The sequence below is a fragment of the Heptranchias perlo genome, chromosome 17, assembly GCF_035084215.1.
Source record: "Heptranchias perlo isolate sHepPer1 chromosome 17, sHepPer1.hap1, whole genome shotgun sequence".
Classification (NCBI taxonomy): domain Eukaryota; kingdom Metazoa; phylum Chordata; class Chondrichthyes; order Hexanchiformes; family Hexanchidae; genus Heptranchias; species Heptranchias perlo.
The window spans coordinates 4,531,708-4,550,766 of NC_090341.1; the positions used below are offsets into that span (position 1 = coordinate 4,531,708).

Sequence of the window (19,059 nt, forward strand, 5' to 3'; positions counted from 1 at the left end):
TGGGCCAGAAACATACTGGTCAAGGAAGTTCTCCTGAACACACTTCAAAAATTCCTCCCCCTCTTTGCCCCTTATATTACTATCACAGTCTATATTAGGATAGTTGAAGTCCCCAGTTATCACTACTCTATGGCTTTTGCACTTCTGTAATTTCCCTGCAAATTTGCTCCTCCATCTCCTTTCCACTAGTTGGTGGCCTATAGAATACACCCCGTAGTGTAATGGCATCTCTATTGTTTCTTAACTCTAACCAAATAGATTCTGTCCTTGACGTTGTTTATGTTTTAGCATCGTCAGAGGCCTGGGAGCAGGTTGTCTAGGAGCATAGGAACAGGAGGAGGCCATTTAGTCCATCGAGCCTGTTCCACCATTCAATTAGACCATGGCAGATCTGTATCTTAACTCCATTTACCTGCCTTGGTTCCATAACCCTTAATACCCTTACCCAACAAAAATCTTTCATTCTCAGTTTTCACATTTACAATTGACCCCCAGCCTCAACAGTCTTTGCATGAAGAAGTGCTTCCTAACATCACCCCTAAACATCCTGGCTCTAATTTTAAGGTTATGCCCCCTTGTTCTGGACTCCCCCACCAGAGGAAACAGTTTCTTCTCTATCATCAATCCTTTAATCATCTTAAAAACCTCAATTAGATCACCCTTTAATCTTCCATGCTCGGGTGAATATAAGCCTAGTCTATGCAACCTGTCCAATCACTGGCCCGAGAGCAGGTTGTCCAATCATAAGAACATAAGAAATAGGAGTAGGAGTAGGCCATAAGGCCCCTCGAGCTTGCTCTGCTGTTCAATAAAATCATGGCTGATTTTCTACCTCAACTCCACTTGCCCGCCCTATCCCCATTTCCCTCGATTCCCTTAGTGTCCAAAAATCCATCGATCCCAGCCTTGAATACACTCAACGACTCAGCATCCACTGCCCTCTGGGGTAGAGAATTCCAAAGATTCACAACCCTCTGAGTGAAGACCTCTTTGCTCATCTTGGTCCTAAATGGCCGACCCCTTATCCTGAGACTATGCCCCCTAGTTCTGGACCCTCCTGCCAGGGGAACATCCTCTCAGCATCTACCCTGTCAAGCCCTCTAAGAATTTTATACCTTTCAATGAGATCACCTCTCATTCTTCTGAACTCCAAAGAATACTGGCCTGGGAGCAGGCTGTCCAATCACTGGCCTGGGAGCAGGCTGTCCAATCACTGGCCTGGGAGCAGGCTGTCCAATCACTGGCCTGGGAGCAGGCTGTCCAATCACTGGCCTGGGAGCAGGCTGTCCAATCACTGGCCTGGGAGCAGGCTGTCCAATCACTGGCCTGGGAGCAGGCTGTCCAATCACTGGCCTGGGAGCAGGCTGTCCAATCACTGGCCTGGGAGCAGGCTGTCCAATCACTGGCCTGGGAGCAGGCTGTCCAATCAGCTTGTTTGCTCCTGAATAACGCACAGCTTAAGAGAAACTAGGTGGTGAGGAAGTATAAAATGTGTGGAGGAGAATTTTTTTAAAAAAATTAATTCTCGGGATGCGGGCATCACTGGCAAGGCCGGCATTTATTGCCCATCCCTAATGCATTTCAAAAGAGTGGTTAAACACAAAAAGGTTCAACTCACGTATTTTAAAATGATGAATCAATAAGCCTGGTGAAGATTAGTTCCGATTCAAAACTGCAAGAAGGACAATTGGAGGCTTTTAAGAAAATAAATTATTTTCTTCTACTTCCAAGCAATCGCCTTCAGCTGAAAGACTGGAGCTGATTAAAAACACACAGCGCACTGACCCAGTACCAAGCCCATCTGCACTACATTTTAGGTGAAGTTTATCTACCTAACGACAACAGTTAATTCAGGAAATTGCAAAGCACTTAAAAATCCTGTGCAAACCAGGTGCCCCCTTCACGTCGCCAATGTGCATTCATTCTGGGGAGACAGCAAGAGGGGGTGGGTCAGTATATTGGGATGGCAGGTTGCCCATGCCAATAACACCTTATCAACCGAAACAGTTTAAGGAACAGAAAAAGACCCAACGTGCCATCATTCAGAGACCAACTCCACTACATCTCTCAATCTCTTCTCTCTCCAGACATGCATCGAATTACATAGGATTTACAGCATGGTAACAGGCCATTCGGCCCAACTGGTCTAGGACGGTGTTTATGCTCCACATGAGCCTCCTCCCTCCCTACTCCATCTAACCCTATCAACATATCATTCCTTTCTCCCTCATGTACTTATTTAGCTTCCCCTTAAATACGTTTATGCTATTCTCTTGAACACACTTATACTGCACCTTCCAGTGTAAAAGTGAGATAGGTAGGGGCCTGAAAACATGTCAGCTCTCAGCCAGAGAATCGAGGGAGGGAGTGAGGGAGGGAGGAAGAGCTCAAGTAGGGTTTCTATTCTTACTAGGCTGCTCAAGGGACATCAATCTATAATTAAATTAATTTTAAAAAGCAGAATTGTAAATGTGCACATTTCTACATAATAAACTACATTTTAAAAAGCAGGAAGATTGTAAATGTGGAACATTGTTATATAAATTTTAAGATGTGAAGGGATTGGAAATGTGTATATTTCTGTATAATTATATCTATTTTAAAAAGCAAGGGGATAATAAACGTGTACATTTCCATATAATTATATATATTTTAAAAATTGGACAGATTGTAAATGTATGGATTTCTATTGAACAGCAGAAAGCAAGCGACTCATGGGTATGACATCGCTCTCTAAGTAAATTCATCCTTAGCAAGTTTAGTGATTTTATTCCACACTTCTGTACTTGTACGTCATTGAGTCAATTCCCGAACATAACCCCCCTCCAACCATTCCTAGCAGCTTCTGACGGGGAGGGGAGAGAGAGGAAGAATTAAAAATACAATAAAACGTAAGAAGGATCTGGTTTCTTAAATCTGAACCTTTCAAGGTTATCTGATTAACTGGTAATAAACCCCAAAGTGAACAGAGCCACACAATCCCAGGCAGGCAAAAAGCAGCCATGCATTAAGAGAATTTACACTGGAGAAAAGACAGCTCAAGGGAGGCAGTATCAAAGTTTTCAAGGATCGAAGAGGTGCGGACAAACTAATAAATTGTTCAACGTAACAACAAACCCTTGTAACCAGGGAGAATGGAGTCGGGCTCAGGGAAGGAATAGTGAGCAGGCAGTTTAGATTTAACTACTTTACACAGAGAGCGGGGAATGCGTGGAACAGACTGCCCAGGAAACAGTGGAGGCAAAACGTGCTAGCAAATTCGAGAGAGATTTAGGTTGTTTTTTTAGTGAAAGTAGCAACTGAGGGATTTTGGAGATAAAGATGGTATGGGATTTTTGACTGTCAAGATGGATCGCGATGGTCGATTCTGGTCCTGTGTATTAATATCAATCGATAATATATTTAAAAATCTTATGCCTGTATGCAGGGTCTGTCAACTTTTTCCATTATAAATTCCTATGTCCACATTCATAATGGAAACTGCCTATGTAAACTTGTCACACTGTAATTACAGCCTCCCACCAGTGGAGGTGCTGTAGAACCACCACTGTCCAGAGGGTATAATTACAGCAAAACAAGTTTAGATAGGCAGGTTCTGTTATAAATGTGGACACAGAAATTTATAATGCAAATCGATAAAATTAAGGACAGAATGCATGACTTTAAAATGGGGACTGAGTTATGTCTGGGAGCCCTGGTCCAATTATCTCCTGCTCTCTAACCCCACTTCACTTGAAGACTACATTTGGCCTTGAATCTCTGTGTACAACACCATCGAAGATTGACTAGCATTTCTGAAGTTTTTTCACAAGTAGGGAGGGAGCCGTAACATTGCAGTGCCTTCGCTTGGTTTCACTCTTCACTATCCAACTGTTCCCAGAGAACCTCCAGCAATGGTTTCTCTTCCTGTCCCTGCACCGTTACCTCTAGAGTCCCACATGGATCTATCCTTGGCCCCCTCCTCTTCCTCATCTACATGCTGCCCCTTGGTGACATCATTTGAAGGCATAGGGTCAACTGCCACATGTATGCTGATGACACCTGACTTTATCTCTCCAACTCGACCTCTCCACTGCCCCCGTATGGTCAGCTTGCTTGTCTGACATCCAGTTTCCTCCAGTTAAACATTGGGAAGGTCGAAGCCAATGTCTTCAACCCCCACCACAAACTCCACATCCTTGCCACTGATTCCATTCCCCCTCCCTGGCCACTGTCTCAGCTTGAACTAGACTGTTCGCAACCTTGGCATCCTATTTGACCCCGAGCTGAGTTTCCGACCCCATATCCTTTCCATCGCAAAGACCGCCTACATCCACCTCTGTAACATCATCCCTGCCTCAGCCCATCTGCTGCCAAAACCCTCATCCACAGCTTTGTCTCCTCCAGACTCGATTAATGCTCTCCTGGCTGGGCTCCCATCCTCCACCCTCCACCCTCCATAAACTTCAGCTCATCCGAAACTCTGCTGTCAAAATCCTATCCCTCACCAAGTCCCATTCACCCCTGTGCTCACTGACTTACAGCAGCTCCCAGTCTGGCAACATCTCGATTTTAAAATTCTCACCCTCGTATTCAAATCCCTTCATAGCCTCACCACTCACATTCTCTGTAGCCCTACAACCCTCTGTGAATTCTGTGTTCCTCCAACCTTGGCCTCTTGTGCATCCCCAAATCCCTTCGCCCCACCATCGGTAGCCATGCCTACAGCCGCCTAGGCCCCGAGGTCTGGAATTCCCTCCCTAAACCTCTCTACCTTTACACCTCTCCTCCTTTAAGACCATCCCTAAAACCCACCTCTTTGACCAAGATTTTAGTCACGCCTCCTATTATCTCCATCTTAGCCTCAGTGATGATATTTGTCTGATTACGCACCTTGGGATGTTTTTTTCTTTACATTAAAGGCGCTATATAAATGCAAGTTGCTCTTGTTGTTTGGATGGTTGAATAAAAAAAAAATATGCAATTTATTTCCTGAATGATTTCAGCCAATTTCTCTACAACCACATTTGTTCCTTAAACAATAACTGATGTGGAAACTCTGAGGCTTGGATGACAGCAGCTGGAAGGTGTTACCTGGAGGCTGGGTGATTGAGTTACAGAGAAGCAAGCAGTTGCTGCTGGAGCTCCACACTGGAAGCACTGATCAATGGGCTACAGGGCTGTGGTCAGGAGGACAGTGGCTGTGCGCTCGGGCTTTTTATGCTGAGTTGTGCCGCTCACCGCCCCACTCGGGAGTAGTTGATGGAATCCAATGAGGGCTGACTATCTTGGCTCACATGTGATGCATGGCTTCTTGGGCAAGGAGTAGGTGACTGACCCATAAAAAAGAACTTGCATTTCTACAGCACCTTTCATGACTTCAGGACGTCCCAAAGCATTTCACAGCCAATTAAGTGCTTTTGAAACGTAGTCACTGCTGTAATGTAGGAACTGTGGCAGCCAATTTGCGCACAGCAAGATCCCACAAACAGCAAGGTGATAATGACCAGATAATCTGTTTTTAAGTGATGCTGGTTGAGGGCTAAATATTGACCAGGACACCTGGGAGAACTCCCCTGCTCTTCTTCGAATAGTGCCATGGGATCTTTCAGCTACATTACAACAATGCCTGCACTTCAAAAGTACTTCATTGGCTGTAAAGCGCTTTGGGACATCTTGAGGTCATGGAAGGCGGTATAGAAATTTAAGTCCTTTCTTTCAAATGCAGGTACTTAACCCCACTTTTTTGCCTTCTACAGTTCATTCCACTTCTCCTCTGAAAGTGCGGACCGTTCCGTAGATACTGGGCATTCTCCAATACCTCACACAAGTGACCACTCTTCATGTGTGAATCCAGACAGTGAATGCTATTTTAATAAAAAAAAGTTTATTCCTAAGTTTGAGAAATGATTTATCGGTTTTCCCGATCTCTGTAGGACAGAAACTGGAAAGTGAGATGAAAGAATAAACAATATATTGTAGTTTCATGGAGTCCATGGATGAAAAAAATCAGTACAAAGAATGTACATTATTGACGTCACTATAAAAGCCGGATAATAGGCTCTTGTTTTTATTTTTTTCTGCTCACCAAGGTGCTGGGGAATGGAACGCTTTCCATTTCAGGCACACAGTCTATCAACATCAAGCACACTAGTTAGGTACAGCACAGCTGGATTCTCAGCAAAGCTCCCTCGAGCATAGGCTTGGTCCCAACACTGATCGGAGAACGAAGGGTTAAAGCACTGCTGAGACCTGCCAGATGTGCGGAACCTGGTCATGTGACTGCTCCACCATGCCACAGCTCAAAATCTCCGATTCACTGCCACTGTCACAAAGACTGAATAGGCTGAGGCTCTTCCCTGTAGAAAAGAGAAGACTGAGGGGTAACCTGATAGAGGTTTTTAAGATTATGAAAGAGTTTGATAGGGTAGACGCAAAGATGATATTTCCACTTGTGGGGGAGACCAAAACTAGGGGCCATAAATATAAGATGGTCACTAATAAATCCAATAGGGAATACAGGAGAAACTTCTTGACCCAGAAAATGGCGAGAATGCGGAACTCGCTACCACAAGGAGTAGTTGAGGCGAATAGCATAGATGCATTTGAGGGGAAGCCATATAAACACATGAGGGAGAAAGGAATAGAAGGATATGCCGATAGGATTAGAAGAAGGAGGGTGGGCGGAAACTTGTGTGGAGCATAAATACCTGCATAGACCAGTTGGGCCGAACGGCCTGTTTCTGTGCTGCGAATTCTACGCAATTCCACGTAACAGATCTTAGGTCCATGTGAGTGAGATTACCAATCAGTGCTGAACGAGGGGCAGCTTTGTGCTGTAGGCCCATGTACACTAGGCACGGGACCTAGACTGACCAAACTCATTTCACATGGAATCCTTCCAGCCAGGAGTTACAGAAGGTCTTCATCCCATTGGTCTAGGTTGGATTTGAACTCAGGTCCCAGATAAAAGGCCAGTGTCTAACACGTCTAGTTCCTCCAATAATAGATATTTAATTATAAATAAGAAAATACTGGAGAAGCTCAGCAAGTCAGGCAGCATCTGTGGAGAAAGAAACAGAGTTTTTGAAGTGACATTCTGACGAAAGGTCTTCGACCTGAAACGTTAACTTTGTTTCTTTCTCCACAGATGCTGCCTGACTTGCTGAGCTTCTCCAGCATTGTCTGTTTTTATTTCAGATTTCCAGCATCCACAGTATTTTACTTTTGAATAGATATTTAATCCTCGTCTGTGCGAGGCTTTGCTCCAAGGACTGCTGGTGGCTTAATCCATTTGTCAGCAGCCCTTCCGCATCGATGTGTTTTTGAACCCTCCTTATCTCTGTAACCTCCTCTGTAACTCTAACTCTAAAGGCTGGTCTCTGCTGCCCGTCTCCTAACTTGCACCAAGTCCCATTCACCCATCACCCACTGTGCTTGTTGACCTACATTGGCTCCCGGTCCGCCAACCCCTTGATTTTAAAATTCTCATCCTTGTATTCAAATCCTTCCACGGCTTCACTCCTCCCTATCTCTGTCACCTCCTCCAGCCCTACAACCCTCCAAGATCTCTGCGTTCCTCCAAATCTGGCCTCTTGTGCATCCCCGATTTCCTTCGCCCGACTATTGGTGGCCGTTGCTTTCACCTGTCTGGGCCCTAAGCTCTGGAATTCCATCCTGAAATCTCTCCGCATCTCTCTCCTTCTTTAAGATGCTCCTTAAAACCTACTTCTTTGACCAAGCTTTTGGTCACCTGTCCTAATATCTGCTTATGTGGCTTGGTGTCAATTTTCATCTGATGTCGCTCCTGTGAAGCACCTTGGGACGTTTTACTATGTTAAATGCGCTATATAAATGCAAGTTGTTGTTGTAGGGTAAGGTCGATAGGGTAGATGCTGAGAGGATGTTGCCCCTCATGGGGGAATCTAAAACTAGGGGGCATAGTCTCAGAATAAGGGGTCGTCCGTTTAAGACGGAAATGAGGAGGAATTTCTTCTCCCAGAGGGTCGTGAATCTTTGGAATTCTTTACCCCAAAAAGCTGTGGAGGTTGAGTCATTGAATACATTCAAGGCTGAGTTAGACAAATTTTTGATCAGCAAGGGAGTCAAAGGATATGGGGAAAGGGCGGGAAAGTGGAGTTGAGGTAAAAATCAGATCAGCCATGATCTCATTAAATGGGAGAGCAGGAACGAAGGGCCAAATGGCCTACTCCTGCTCCTATCTCTTATGGTCTTGTTGTCGCGTCAGAGATTGACTATGTCAATCTACTATGCCTAAATTTAGAGTCTGTCTTTACAAGTTGCTTGCCCCCATCCCCTCTTAAACAGATACTGGGAGCCAGGAATACGCGTTTAAATTTGTTTAAAAGAAATGTATTTGCATAGATATATTCGAGTTGAAACGGAAAATGAGAGCGCGGGGAAAAAAAGGGAAAACAAAACAAGGCGAATCTTTTAATTTAATTCTACATGAATATTGTATTTTAACTGTTTATTTTAGATAGTTTCGGGTTAATGGAGTAGTAAATTTACTCCATTGGAGCTATCTGAGCATCTTCATTAATGTGTTTCCTTCTACATTATGGTATGTGAGTGAAAACTTTTTTTTTAAAGTGGCTGCTCTAGGAAGGTAGGAATTTCCCTGGACCTGCCTGCACTCTAAGGGTTAAAGCAATTCGGGATTTTTTTTTGATTAAATAAAAAGGCAAGGCACACATTAATCAGTTATTTATTGTAAAAAGTTGGTCTGAAATGGTTTTAATTAGGAATACTTCCAGGAAACTAACATCCGGTGTAATTTAACCACAAGGTTTTTTTTCAACAAAAAAAAAAGTCTTTGAAGAGGAAGTTCAACTGTTGCATTTTGAATATACCCTGAATAAAAATGCATGCGGGGTAGGAGCAATGTGTGTGGTGTGACAGAGAAAAGATAAAACGCCCCTTCCCCGCAAACCAAGATAGGAACCGCTGCCCCGTGCAGGAATTTGAACTGTACTTGACATTTATAATTATCGGCACAATTTTACTTACATAAACTTTTGCCAGAAAGAAAAACGAAAAGAGAGACTTGCATTTATACAGCGCCTTTCATGAACTCAGGACGTCCCAAAACGCTTTAAAGCCAATTAAGTATTTTTGAAGTGTAGACACTGTTGTAGGAAACGCGGCAGCCAATTTGCACACAGCAAGGTCCCACAAACAGCAATGAGATAAATGACGAGATAATGTGTTGGTTGAGGGATAAATATTGGCCAGGACACCGGAGAGAACTCCCTTGCTCTTCTCCAAAACAATGACGTGGGATCTTTTAAGCCCACCTGAGAGGGCAGACGGGGCCTCGGTTTAACATCTCATCCAAAAGACGGCACCTCCAACAGTGCAGCACTCCCTCAGTACTGCACTGGGAGTGTCAGCCTGGATTATGTGCTCAAGTCTATGGAGTGGGACTTGAACCCATGATCTTCTGACGTAATACAAGTGCAGCGTTAATTAGGACCTATGTATATATACACACACACACACAATAACTCCGCATTATAGCACTTTTGATAGACCGAAACATCTCATATCAACATTAATTACCAAACTGGCTCTAATGAATGGCTCCACCTGAAAAGTTAACCTGTCCTTCTTTTGTCAATCACCCTGAAGTAGGGCAGGAGTTCTCCCAGTGTCCTGGCCAACATTCCTCCTTCAACCAACACTAAAAACAAATTAACCAGTCGTTCGTCTAATTAATGCTTGTGGGATTTTGCTCTGTGCAAAATGGCTGCTGCCTTTGTCTACATAGCAGTCACTGCACTTCAAAGTAATTCATTATATGAGGAGAGGGCTTTCCGATATATCTGAGATGTGATTAAGTTGCTCAATACATGCAAGCCCTTCTCTTTTTTTTTTCCTTTTTGCAGTTATACAGACAGCAGTCTTTGAGAAATATTGCTAACCCAACCAGAGATTTAACACGAAATAAAGAGAGAGTACAGTCACACTTCAAGGAGTTTTTCAAAAACACAAGTGCATCGCTCCTTTATTCTCGACTGTGAGCTCTCCCTGGAGAATTCCAGTAAACCATCCTCTCCTGAACAGGCCCCTCATTATAACACAGTTTGTGTAAGACTCCCAAAAGTTACATTGGGTGAGAGGAGGAGATACTGTATTACATACTTCAAAATCTATTACTTTGTAACCTTATAATGAGGGACCTGTTTAGGGGAGGATGGTTTCCCACATTGCAACAGTAACATCCTTTAAAAGTACTTAATTCGCTGTGAAGCGCTTTGGGACGTCCTGAGGTTTGAAAAGCGCTATATAAATGCAAGTTCGTTCTTTCTTAATCTTATGAAAAAAAATCACTCAGTTTAGCCTGATTCTGCTAAGATTTTACATATAACATTCTGGACTTGATTTGATGTGCAGTGATGTTAACTTCTGTTAACCAACTATTCATCCGGACCAAAAGTTCTTTATAAAATCTGGTAAAATACAGCAAGATGACTTGCAATCATTTTATTTACAATCAGGGTGCCCTTTATTCCTTCTTTTCTTCAGCGACATCGACACTCAAGCCCATGATCAGATGATAGCACTCAGCTCTACGTTACCATCACTTCCCTTGATCCCACAGCCAGCTCTGTGCTGTCAGACTGCCTTACATGTTACATACAATCGACGGCACAGAAACAGGCCATTCGGCCCATTTGGCTCATGCCGGTGTTTATGCTCCGCACAAGCCTTCTCCCACCCTTCTTCATTTAACCGTATCAGCATAACTAACCTTCTCTTCATTTCTCTCTCATGTGTTTATCTAGCTTCCCCTTAAATGCATTTATGTTATTCGCCTCAACTATTCCGTGCAGTACCGAGTTCCACATTCTAACCACTCTCTGACTAAAGAAGTTTCTCCTGAATTCCCTATTGGATTTATTAGTAACTATCGTATATTTATGGCCCCTAGTTTTGGATTCCCCCACGAATGGATACGTCTTCTCTATCAAACCCTTTCATTATCTTAAAGCCCTCTATCAGGTCACCCCCTCAGCCTTCTCTTTTCTGGGGAAAAGAGCCCCCAACAGTCCAATTTTTCCTGATAGGTATAAGCTATCAAGTCAACGATGTGTCAAAATGTCCTCCAACCAAATATCGGGAAGACTGACGATGTTGCGTTTGGCCCATCCCCCTTGGCTTCATCCCCCTTTCATGGCCATTCGTTCGGGCTCAACCAGACCGGGCAAAGCCTTAAGTGTCCTGTTCAATCCAGAGCCGAGTTTCAAACTCCAAATTCTATCCATCCGCCAGCTCACGGTGATCTAAACTCCCCAAGTGGATTGTCTCTTCCTGAGATATCGTGCAGGGAGACCCCAGCCCAGCATCACTGTAGCACCAGAAGCCTCCTCACCCCGAGATGTGGCTGCTGCCTCTGGGGTCATGTGGGCTGAGCTCATCCGCTGTGGCCAGTGCTACTGCTACTCTGGTCTGGCTCAGGTTCACAGCCTTCGCCTGACTCGGAGGAACCAGCTGCCTAAGTCACACGCTGTGGAATGCCCTCCTTAATTCCTCCCGCCTTGCCAACTTCCTTTTCTTCTTTAAGACCCTCCTTAAAGCCAACCTCTTTGACCAAGTTTTTGGTCATCCCTCCTCATATCTTCTTTGGCCCGGTGTCCATTGTCTTTGATCGTGCCACTGTGAAGCACCTTGGGCCATTTTTCTAGGTTAAAAAGTACTATATAGATACAAGTTGTTGTTGTTGGACGTTTGCGCTGGTGGATGAAACACTTTCTAATTTGAGCACAGTGTCAGCATCGAGCACCCCTAGGCCAGTTACCATATGGTTAGGTGCAGAGTGTAGCTCCCTTAACTGTGTGCCAACGCATCCCAGCCCAGTGTCCCCTGCTCCACCAGTATGGGGTTTTCCAGTTACCACACCAACCATCTTGCAGATTCCGAGTTACATTGACAATTTAGCACCAATTCGGTACAGCTTGAGTGCAGAAGATTAAGGAGTGGATCTAATTGAGGCGTTTAAGATGATTAAAGGAGTTGACAGGGTAGATAGAAAGAAATTATTTTCTCTGGTAGGGCTGTCCAGAACAAGGGGGCATAACCTTAAAATTGGAGCTAGGCCATTTAGGGGCGATGTCAGGAAGCACTTTTTCCACACAAAGGGTAGTGGAAATCTGGAACTTTCTCCCCCAAAAGCTGTTGAGGCTGGGCAATTGAAAATTTCAAAACTGAGATTGATAGATTTTTGTTAGGCAAGGGTATTAAGGGATACGGAACCAAGGCGGGTAGATGGAGTTGAGATACAGACCAGCCATGATCTAATTGAATGCCAGAAGAGGCTCGAGGGGCTGAATGGCCTCCTTCTGTTCCTATGTTTAGCTGCGTGCTGCTTGCTATTGGATTGAGACTGCACAAAGTCCTTTCACGTAGGATCTTTACAGCTGGTAGACAGAGTAGACTTTAATCACTTGGGTTTGAAAGGGCAGTGGGCAACCCACTGAGCCCCGCAGCATACTTAACATTGCAAGTACTTCCCAACTGAATATCGTCCCACTTTAAACATCACTCAACAATTATGCTCAACATCACCACAGCAAAAGAAGTACTGCACCCGCCCTGACCAATTAATTCATCAACGTGCCAAAAAAACTTACTGGAGCCCCGATCCATTTGTTCTTGTAAAAATAAACACACAGGAATTAATTTCAAACACTGGATCAGATATTAGCAAACCTTACACATACGGGAATGGAATTATTAAACAGAAGTCTGTATCAACAGGAGGAACATTGCAGAAACACAAACATTTACACATTGAGGATGCAGTGATAGATTTAGTACAAATACAGCTGAGTGAGTTTTTTTTAAACAACTATTTGCTCCCTGATGGCCCAGTGTGTAAAAGTACCACTGGCTGTAGTACTAAGCCATATAAAACAGGGAGACACAGTCTGAGCCATAGAGGATTTAAGAGTGAGACGGACCGAGCCGGAGGGGATTTAGGAGAGAGACGGACCGAGCCGGAGGGGATTTAGGAGAGAGATGGACCGAGCCGGAGGGGATTTAGGAGAGAGATGGACCGAGGCGGAGGGGATTTAGGAGAGAGATGGACCGAGGCGGAGGGGATTTAGGAGAGAGATGGACCGAGCCGGAGGGGATTTAGGAGAGAGATGGACCGAGCCGGAGGGGATTTAGGAGAGAGATGGACCGAGCCGGAGGGGATTTAGGAGAGAGATGGACCGAGCCGGAGGGGATTTAGGAGAGAGATGGACCGAGCCGGAGGGGATTTAGGAGAGAGATGGACCGAGCCGGAGGGGATTTAGAAGAGTTGGCCAAAGCCACAGTCAAAAAGCTAGATTTTGAGGAGGCTTCCGATGTTGTGGCAGGAAGTAGGAAGATGATGTGGTTTAAGGGAAGAAATTCCAAAAAGCAGGGCTAAAATAACTGAAAGTTTGCCCTCAAGTGAGGGGGGTGGGCGGGGAGATGTGCACAGGAGGACAGAGTTGGAGAGCTATAGGATGCAGGCTTGAATGTAGGGCTGGAGGAGGTTGGAGGGTTAAGGCCATGGAAGGATTTACAAAAGAGGACAAAGATTTAAACTTGGTGCGTTGGGAGACAGTTGTGATCGGTGAGGGTGGGTTGATGGGTGAGTGAGAACAGCACGCTCGGAATTTTGAACATTTTGGAGTTTATACAGGAGTTTGAGAGGCTGAGAGGAAATCGAGCCTTGAGATAACAGAAGCATAGATTGTTCAGGTAAGGAAACTGCATTTTCCTATAGCTAGAGCCTGGAAATTCATGCTTGTGATATTAGCAGCCGAACATTTAACATTTATCATAAATGGGCTAGCACCTCCATTAAAATAGCAGATAGCGGAATATCCGATAAATGCGTTAAGAATTTGTATGCTAATACTGCCAACAGTAATTTTTATGCTAATTCTTTTTTGTACAGAGTGAATACTGACCCCATTGTGTCAGCCAATGAGTTGGAGGTGGGGCGAGACTTACGGCAAACAGTCTATTTACTCAGCAAACACAGTCTATTTAAACAAAATCTCTACAAACTACAGCAAACAGAACTCTTGACCAAAACTACAGCAGAGTCTCCCGATAAAAGCAGGATTATTGTGTCCAGCAAAATGCAGTGAATGGAGGATAGTTACATAATACAAATTATGTGCGTAAAATCAATCCCAGTCACTTACAGCAGTGCGGTCTCCAGGTATAATTGACGGCGGAATTACCCAATCATCTCCATTCTGGCAGGGACTTGTGCTGTCACCACATGCAGCGTTTTTTTTATATAATTGGCAAGTACTGTAAACAAAAAAGCATTTCCTTCTAGACTTGCCTTCCCCTTCAGAGGAATCCATGGGGTGAGAAGCCTTAAAGATTTGCCCGCTGGGAGAGCAACATATGGCTAAGTCAGGAGTGAGCTAACCAGACCTGGCATCCGGTGTTAAGTGGTTGTCAAGTCTTGTGTCAGAGTATCCGAGCCTGCTGAAAACTGGTGCTGTGAGCAGGTTACTACCACAGCCATCCCAAATACACAGGACAACGCTGGAATATATTTCATCAATTATAAATACCACCAAAAAAGTTAAGGGTAAATTAAATTTTACATACGGTAGCTAACAGTTCAGAAGAGATGGCTCACACATATGAATTCCGTGAGCCTCTGCTGTCCTATTTATTTTGTACTATTCCCTCCCCACAAGCCCCTTTTAAAGGCTATGATTCAGATCAGCAGCTCTGGTTCTCCACGTGGCGAGTTAATGATCTTGGCCTCGTCTTTACGAGGCGGGGCCAAGTGGAGAGAACAAGGGGAAACAATAAAAATAGGAACAAGTCACAGGTTAGGATGTTTTAGGCTTCTTTCTCGAGGTGTCCCTGCAAAACCCAGAAGAAACCTGCAGGGAAAGATGCTGTCCCATAAACAGCCTGACACATATAATTAGATAGATAACAAATAATGCTATTGTGTTGTCATTCACTGAATAGTAGCAGGGCTATGGGGAAAGAGCGGGGGAGTGGGACTAATTGGATAGCTCTATTGAAGAACCGGTACAGACACGATGGGCCAAATGGCCTCCTCCTGTGCTGTATGATTCTATGAAATGTTGAAACAGTTCCTTAATGAAGAGAGCACCTACCTGGGATTCGGATTTTAAATTTCCCGCTCTGCCCGAAGCCTCCTTCAATCACTCCGCCTTCTCCTGTCGACAGCTTAACCTTCATTCCCACAAACAACTGCATGTTGGTCTCTTTCTTGAACAGGGAGCGGCCGATGACACTATAATCGTCCGAGACCTGAAGGGAAGAAGCAAACGGCCTCAGCAGAAAGTTAACCCAACAGGGTGACAAATTGGTTCTATCCTCAAAATGTTGGCTCTTGCTGGGCGACGGTTCCACAGCTACTAACGGTCTTCACCCAATCTTCGTGCGTTTTAGGCCTGTACTGAGTTCCAGAAGGGACTTGACTATGGAAGAATATCACAGCGCTATCCTGCCCCTGCCCCCACCTAACATCCACCCAATCGCACTTTCCAGCAGGAGTGGCTGGACGGTGGTTAGGATCAGGAACCCTGCCCGATTTTCTTCCATTCCTCGCTGAGTTTTCCCACCCCTAGCTTAAGAGGCGCTGATTGAATTAAAGCATCCGCACTGCGACCTTCCTGGTCTTTACAGCTCACGAAAGTCGCGGGTGGTGAACTGAGCCATTAGAGGAAATTTTATACTCAACATGACACCGGAATTATTGGAACGTCATCCTTTGGAATTTGTTACTCTAACACTATCATTTTCCATATAATCAGGCCTCTTGTGCATCTCCCATTTCCTTCACCCCACCATTGGCGGCCATGCCTTTAGCTGTTTAGGCCTTATCCTCTGGAATTCACTCCCTAAGCCTCTCCACCTCTCCCTCCTCCTTTAAGACCCTCCATTAAACCCACCTCTTTCACCAAGATTTTGGTCACCTGTCCTAGTATCGCCTTCTTTGGCTTGGTGTCAATTTTTGTCTGATCTACGCTCCTGTGAAGCGCCTTGAGATGTTTTCCTACATTAAGGCGTGATATAAATGCAAGTTGTTGTTGCCATAGTGCGACTGAAATTTATTTTGCTTCTCACAGTAGGCAAGCACATTTTAACAATTCAATACGATGAAACTAAATATTTATGTTGAATAATTGAAGGTGAATGAGTGCATCATTGGGAAGAAAATTCTTAACTCATAGAATAAACGTAAAAAAAAATCATGTTACAATTCTGAACTGGTTCAAAACATTGCCTTCAAAGAGATAAAGTTAACATTCTCAAATCACGGGACATCCACCTCAATACCATTGTTTTAAACAAGGACTTTATTTAGCGCTGGAATGCAATGACCAATTTGTATAAAGTTTAAAATAGGGCAGCTGCAAATTGCCAATCTCGCCCAAGGCGTTGGGCGCAGACTGGAAGTTAGCAGCATGAGCAAGGGAATATCAACAAACATTTCACCTTGTGCCACCCACCATTAGCACCACCGCCAGCTGGTTACACAGACTGGAAACCACTGAGCTGTCTGCCACCCATTAGCCACATTCCAAGGCAAGCACCTCAGATATTTATGGTGAGAAATAGGAATATTCGGGGCTCGGGAAAGACTGTTGCGATCTTTCTGGCAGGTCCAAATTAATCATACACTATTCCATCTCGCACAAACCTCAAATCATTCTCCTCTGCCAAATGTGCTGAATTTTCCAACACTATCTGCCTCTACCTTTCCTACATTACAACAGTGACTACACTTCAAAAGTGCTTCAAAAGCACTTTGGGACGTCCCAAGGTCATGAAAAGCACTATATGAGTGAAAGTCTTTCTTACTTTACAAGCAGTCTGAGCCATGTGTGCATCCGCTTCTGTTCATAGCCTCAAGATAAGAGGTCGGCCATTTAGGACCGAGATGAGGAAAAACGTCTTCACTCAAAAGGGTTGTGAATATTTGAAATTCTCCACCCCGGAGGGCTGTGGATGCTCAGTCGTTGAGTATATTCAAGACGGAGATCGATAGATTTTTGGACACTAAGGGAATCAAGGGATATGGAGATAGGGCGGGAAAGTGGAGTTGAGGTAGAAGATCAGCCATGATCTTATTGAGTGGTGGAGCAGACTCGAAAGGCCGTATTGGCCTACTCCTGCCCCTATTTCTTATGTTCTGTGCAAAGTAACTAAATCTGAACTGTCTGTCCACCTTCCCTCTCTTGAGCTCGAGTCTGTGCCCCAATATTCACAGAATTACTGTTCATGCCCCGTTCCTGTCACCCTTTCACAATCAGGTCTCGCTTAACTAAACTCAACTTCACAATGTGCATTCAGTGTTAAAATCTCAAACTGTGTAACACCACGTCAACTATCAACAGCATCCCTACGTGGTGGATCCAATGACCAATGATAAAACGTACCACTCACACCCACAACAAGCGAGTGTGCGTGTGTGTGTGTGTGTGTGTGCGCGCGCAGGTCACTGTTACACAGACCTAGGATCAGAACGGTGTTGAGAAAAAAGCTTCTAAAGCGCTCGACTGTCAGACAGTGGGCTGGTGGGCTCTTGTTATTTTAAACTTTAAGACAGCACTGCTTTCTTACCTCAGTACAGCTGAAACTCACGGCTACCAACTTCTGTCTTGGTAATCTATTCAAAGTCATCAGCCGTCTTACAGTAATCCTCCCTTTTCAGTTTCAACAAATGTCTGGTTAACTGATCCCAGCACCCATTAAGAGAACAGTCACTCGAGAGTTCTCTCTGTACCAATAAACCCGAATGGCTAATACGGCAGAGAGAAAGCAAAAATAATGGGCACAGTATGAGCAATAAGCGGCGGGTGCAAAGGGCAGACCAATTTTATTAATGCCAGACAAACATCAAAACCTCCTTAATGCCAGACAGAGACAAGTTTAAAGTAGATTTTAGTACAATATAAACAAAGGATTAGATGGAGAGAAAGTTGAAGGCTCCTCGCCTTTCTTATTCACACTGTCACATGACCTGTACAGCGAAGATAGAACCCAATGCCCGATTTAATCTTCTTGCACTCCGTAGGAGCTTTTCAACATCCCTCACTGAAAACTGGGCCGAGACGAGGCCTTTTACATTCAAGAGCATTCAACCAGGCGAAAGGTCCCAAAGTCTCTTTTAAGTTTACGTTTTATGTGAAATGAAAACAGAAAATGTTGGTAATACATAGCAGGTCTATCTGAAAGAGAAAGGACAGGTTAGCATTTCAGGTACAGACCCTTTGTCAGAGAACCTTTAGCCTGCACCAGAAATTTTAACCCGTCAGATGCTGATGGATCTGCAATGTACACCCACCAACTTTGGTTTTCATTTGAAGTTTCTTTTTATCTTTACTGTGTATGTGTAACCTTACAGAACAAGTTATTCCCAGGTTTTATTCCTGCTGCAGCTACAATCAAGCTTCACTGCCGCAAAGTTTTTTCTCCGGTTCCTGTAGAAGCTCCTTGGGTAGTCATCAAAGCTCGAAGCTCAGATGGGCCTCTGCCAGTGTACAGTTTGGCTCTACAGATGAAGCTGGCAACTCGAAGAAAGAACTTGCATTGGTGGAACACCTTATCATGCCACTCAGAAGCGTTCCAGAGTGTTTCACATACAATGAATTACTTTGAAGTGCAGATAGTGTTGTTTTGCAGATGATCGCACCTGCATTTTGCGCACAGCAAGGTCCCACAATATCATGATATCAATGACCAGTTAATCTTTTTTTGGGTGATGTTGGTTGAGTGAGGAATGTTGGCCGGGACACTAGGAAAACATCTTGTTCTTCTTTGAATACTGCCACGGAATGTTGGCCAGGACATCAGGAAAAGCCCATTATCGTCTTAAAATAAGACCCTGGGATGTTGGCCAGGACAACAGGAAAACCTCATTATCTTCTCCAAACACTGCCATGGAATCTTTAGTCACGTGAGCCACTGAAACAACAACAACTTACATTTATATAGCGCCTTTAATGTAGTAAAACGTCCCAAGGCGCTTCACCGGAGCATTATCAAAAAATATTAGGACAGGTGAACAAA

The 19,059-nt window shown here is 44.3% G+C and overlaps 1 protein-coding gene across 3 annotated transcripts in view; it reads right to left on the bottom strand.

Moving 5' to 3' along the window:
- Positions 1–19,059, bottom strand: part of eefsec (eukaryotic elongation factor, selenocysteine-tRNA-specific) — a 279,639-nt gene that overhangs the window by 101,472 nt on the left and 159,108 nt on the right. For 2 of the 3 annotated variants that reach the window (XM_067998386.1, XM_067998388.1), the window contains exon 6: positions 15,135–15,291. In XM_067998386.1, the coding sequence (XP_067854487.1) occupies positions 15,135–15,291 (157 nt within the window). Of the gene's footprint in view, positions 1–6,966; positions 7,043–15,134; positions 15,292–19,059 lie in introns of those variants that run through there. The other variant, XM_067998387.1, reaches the window with a different exon arrangement.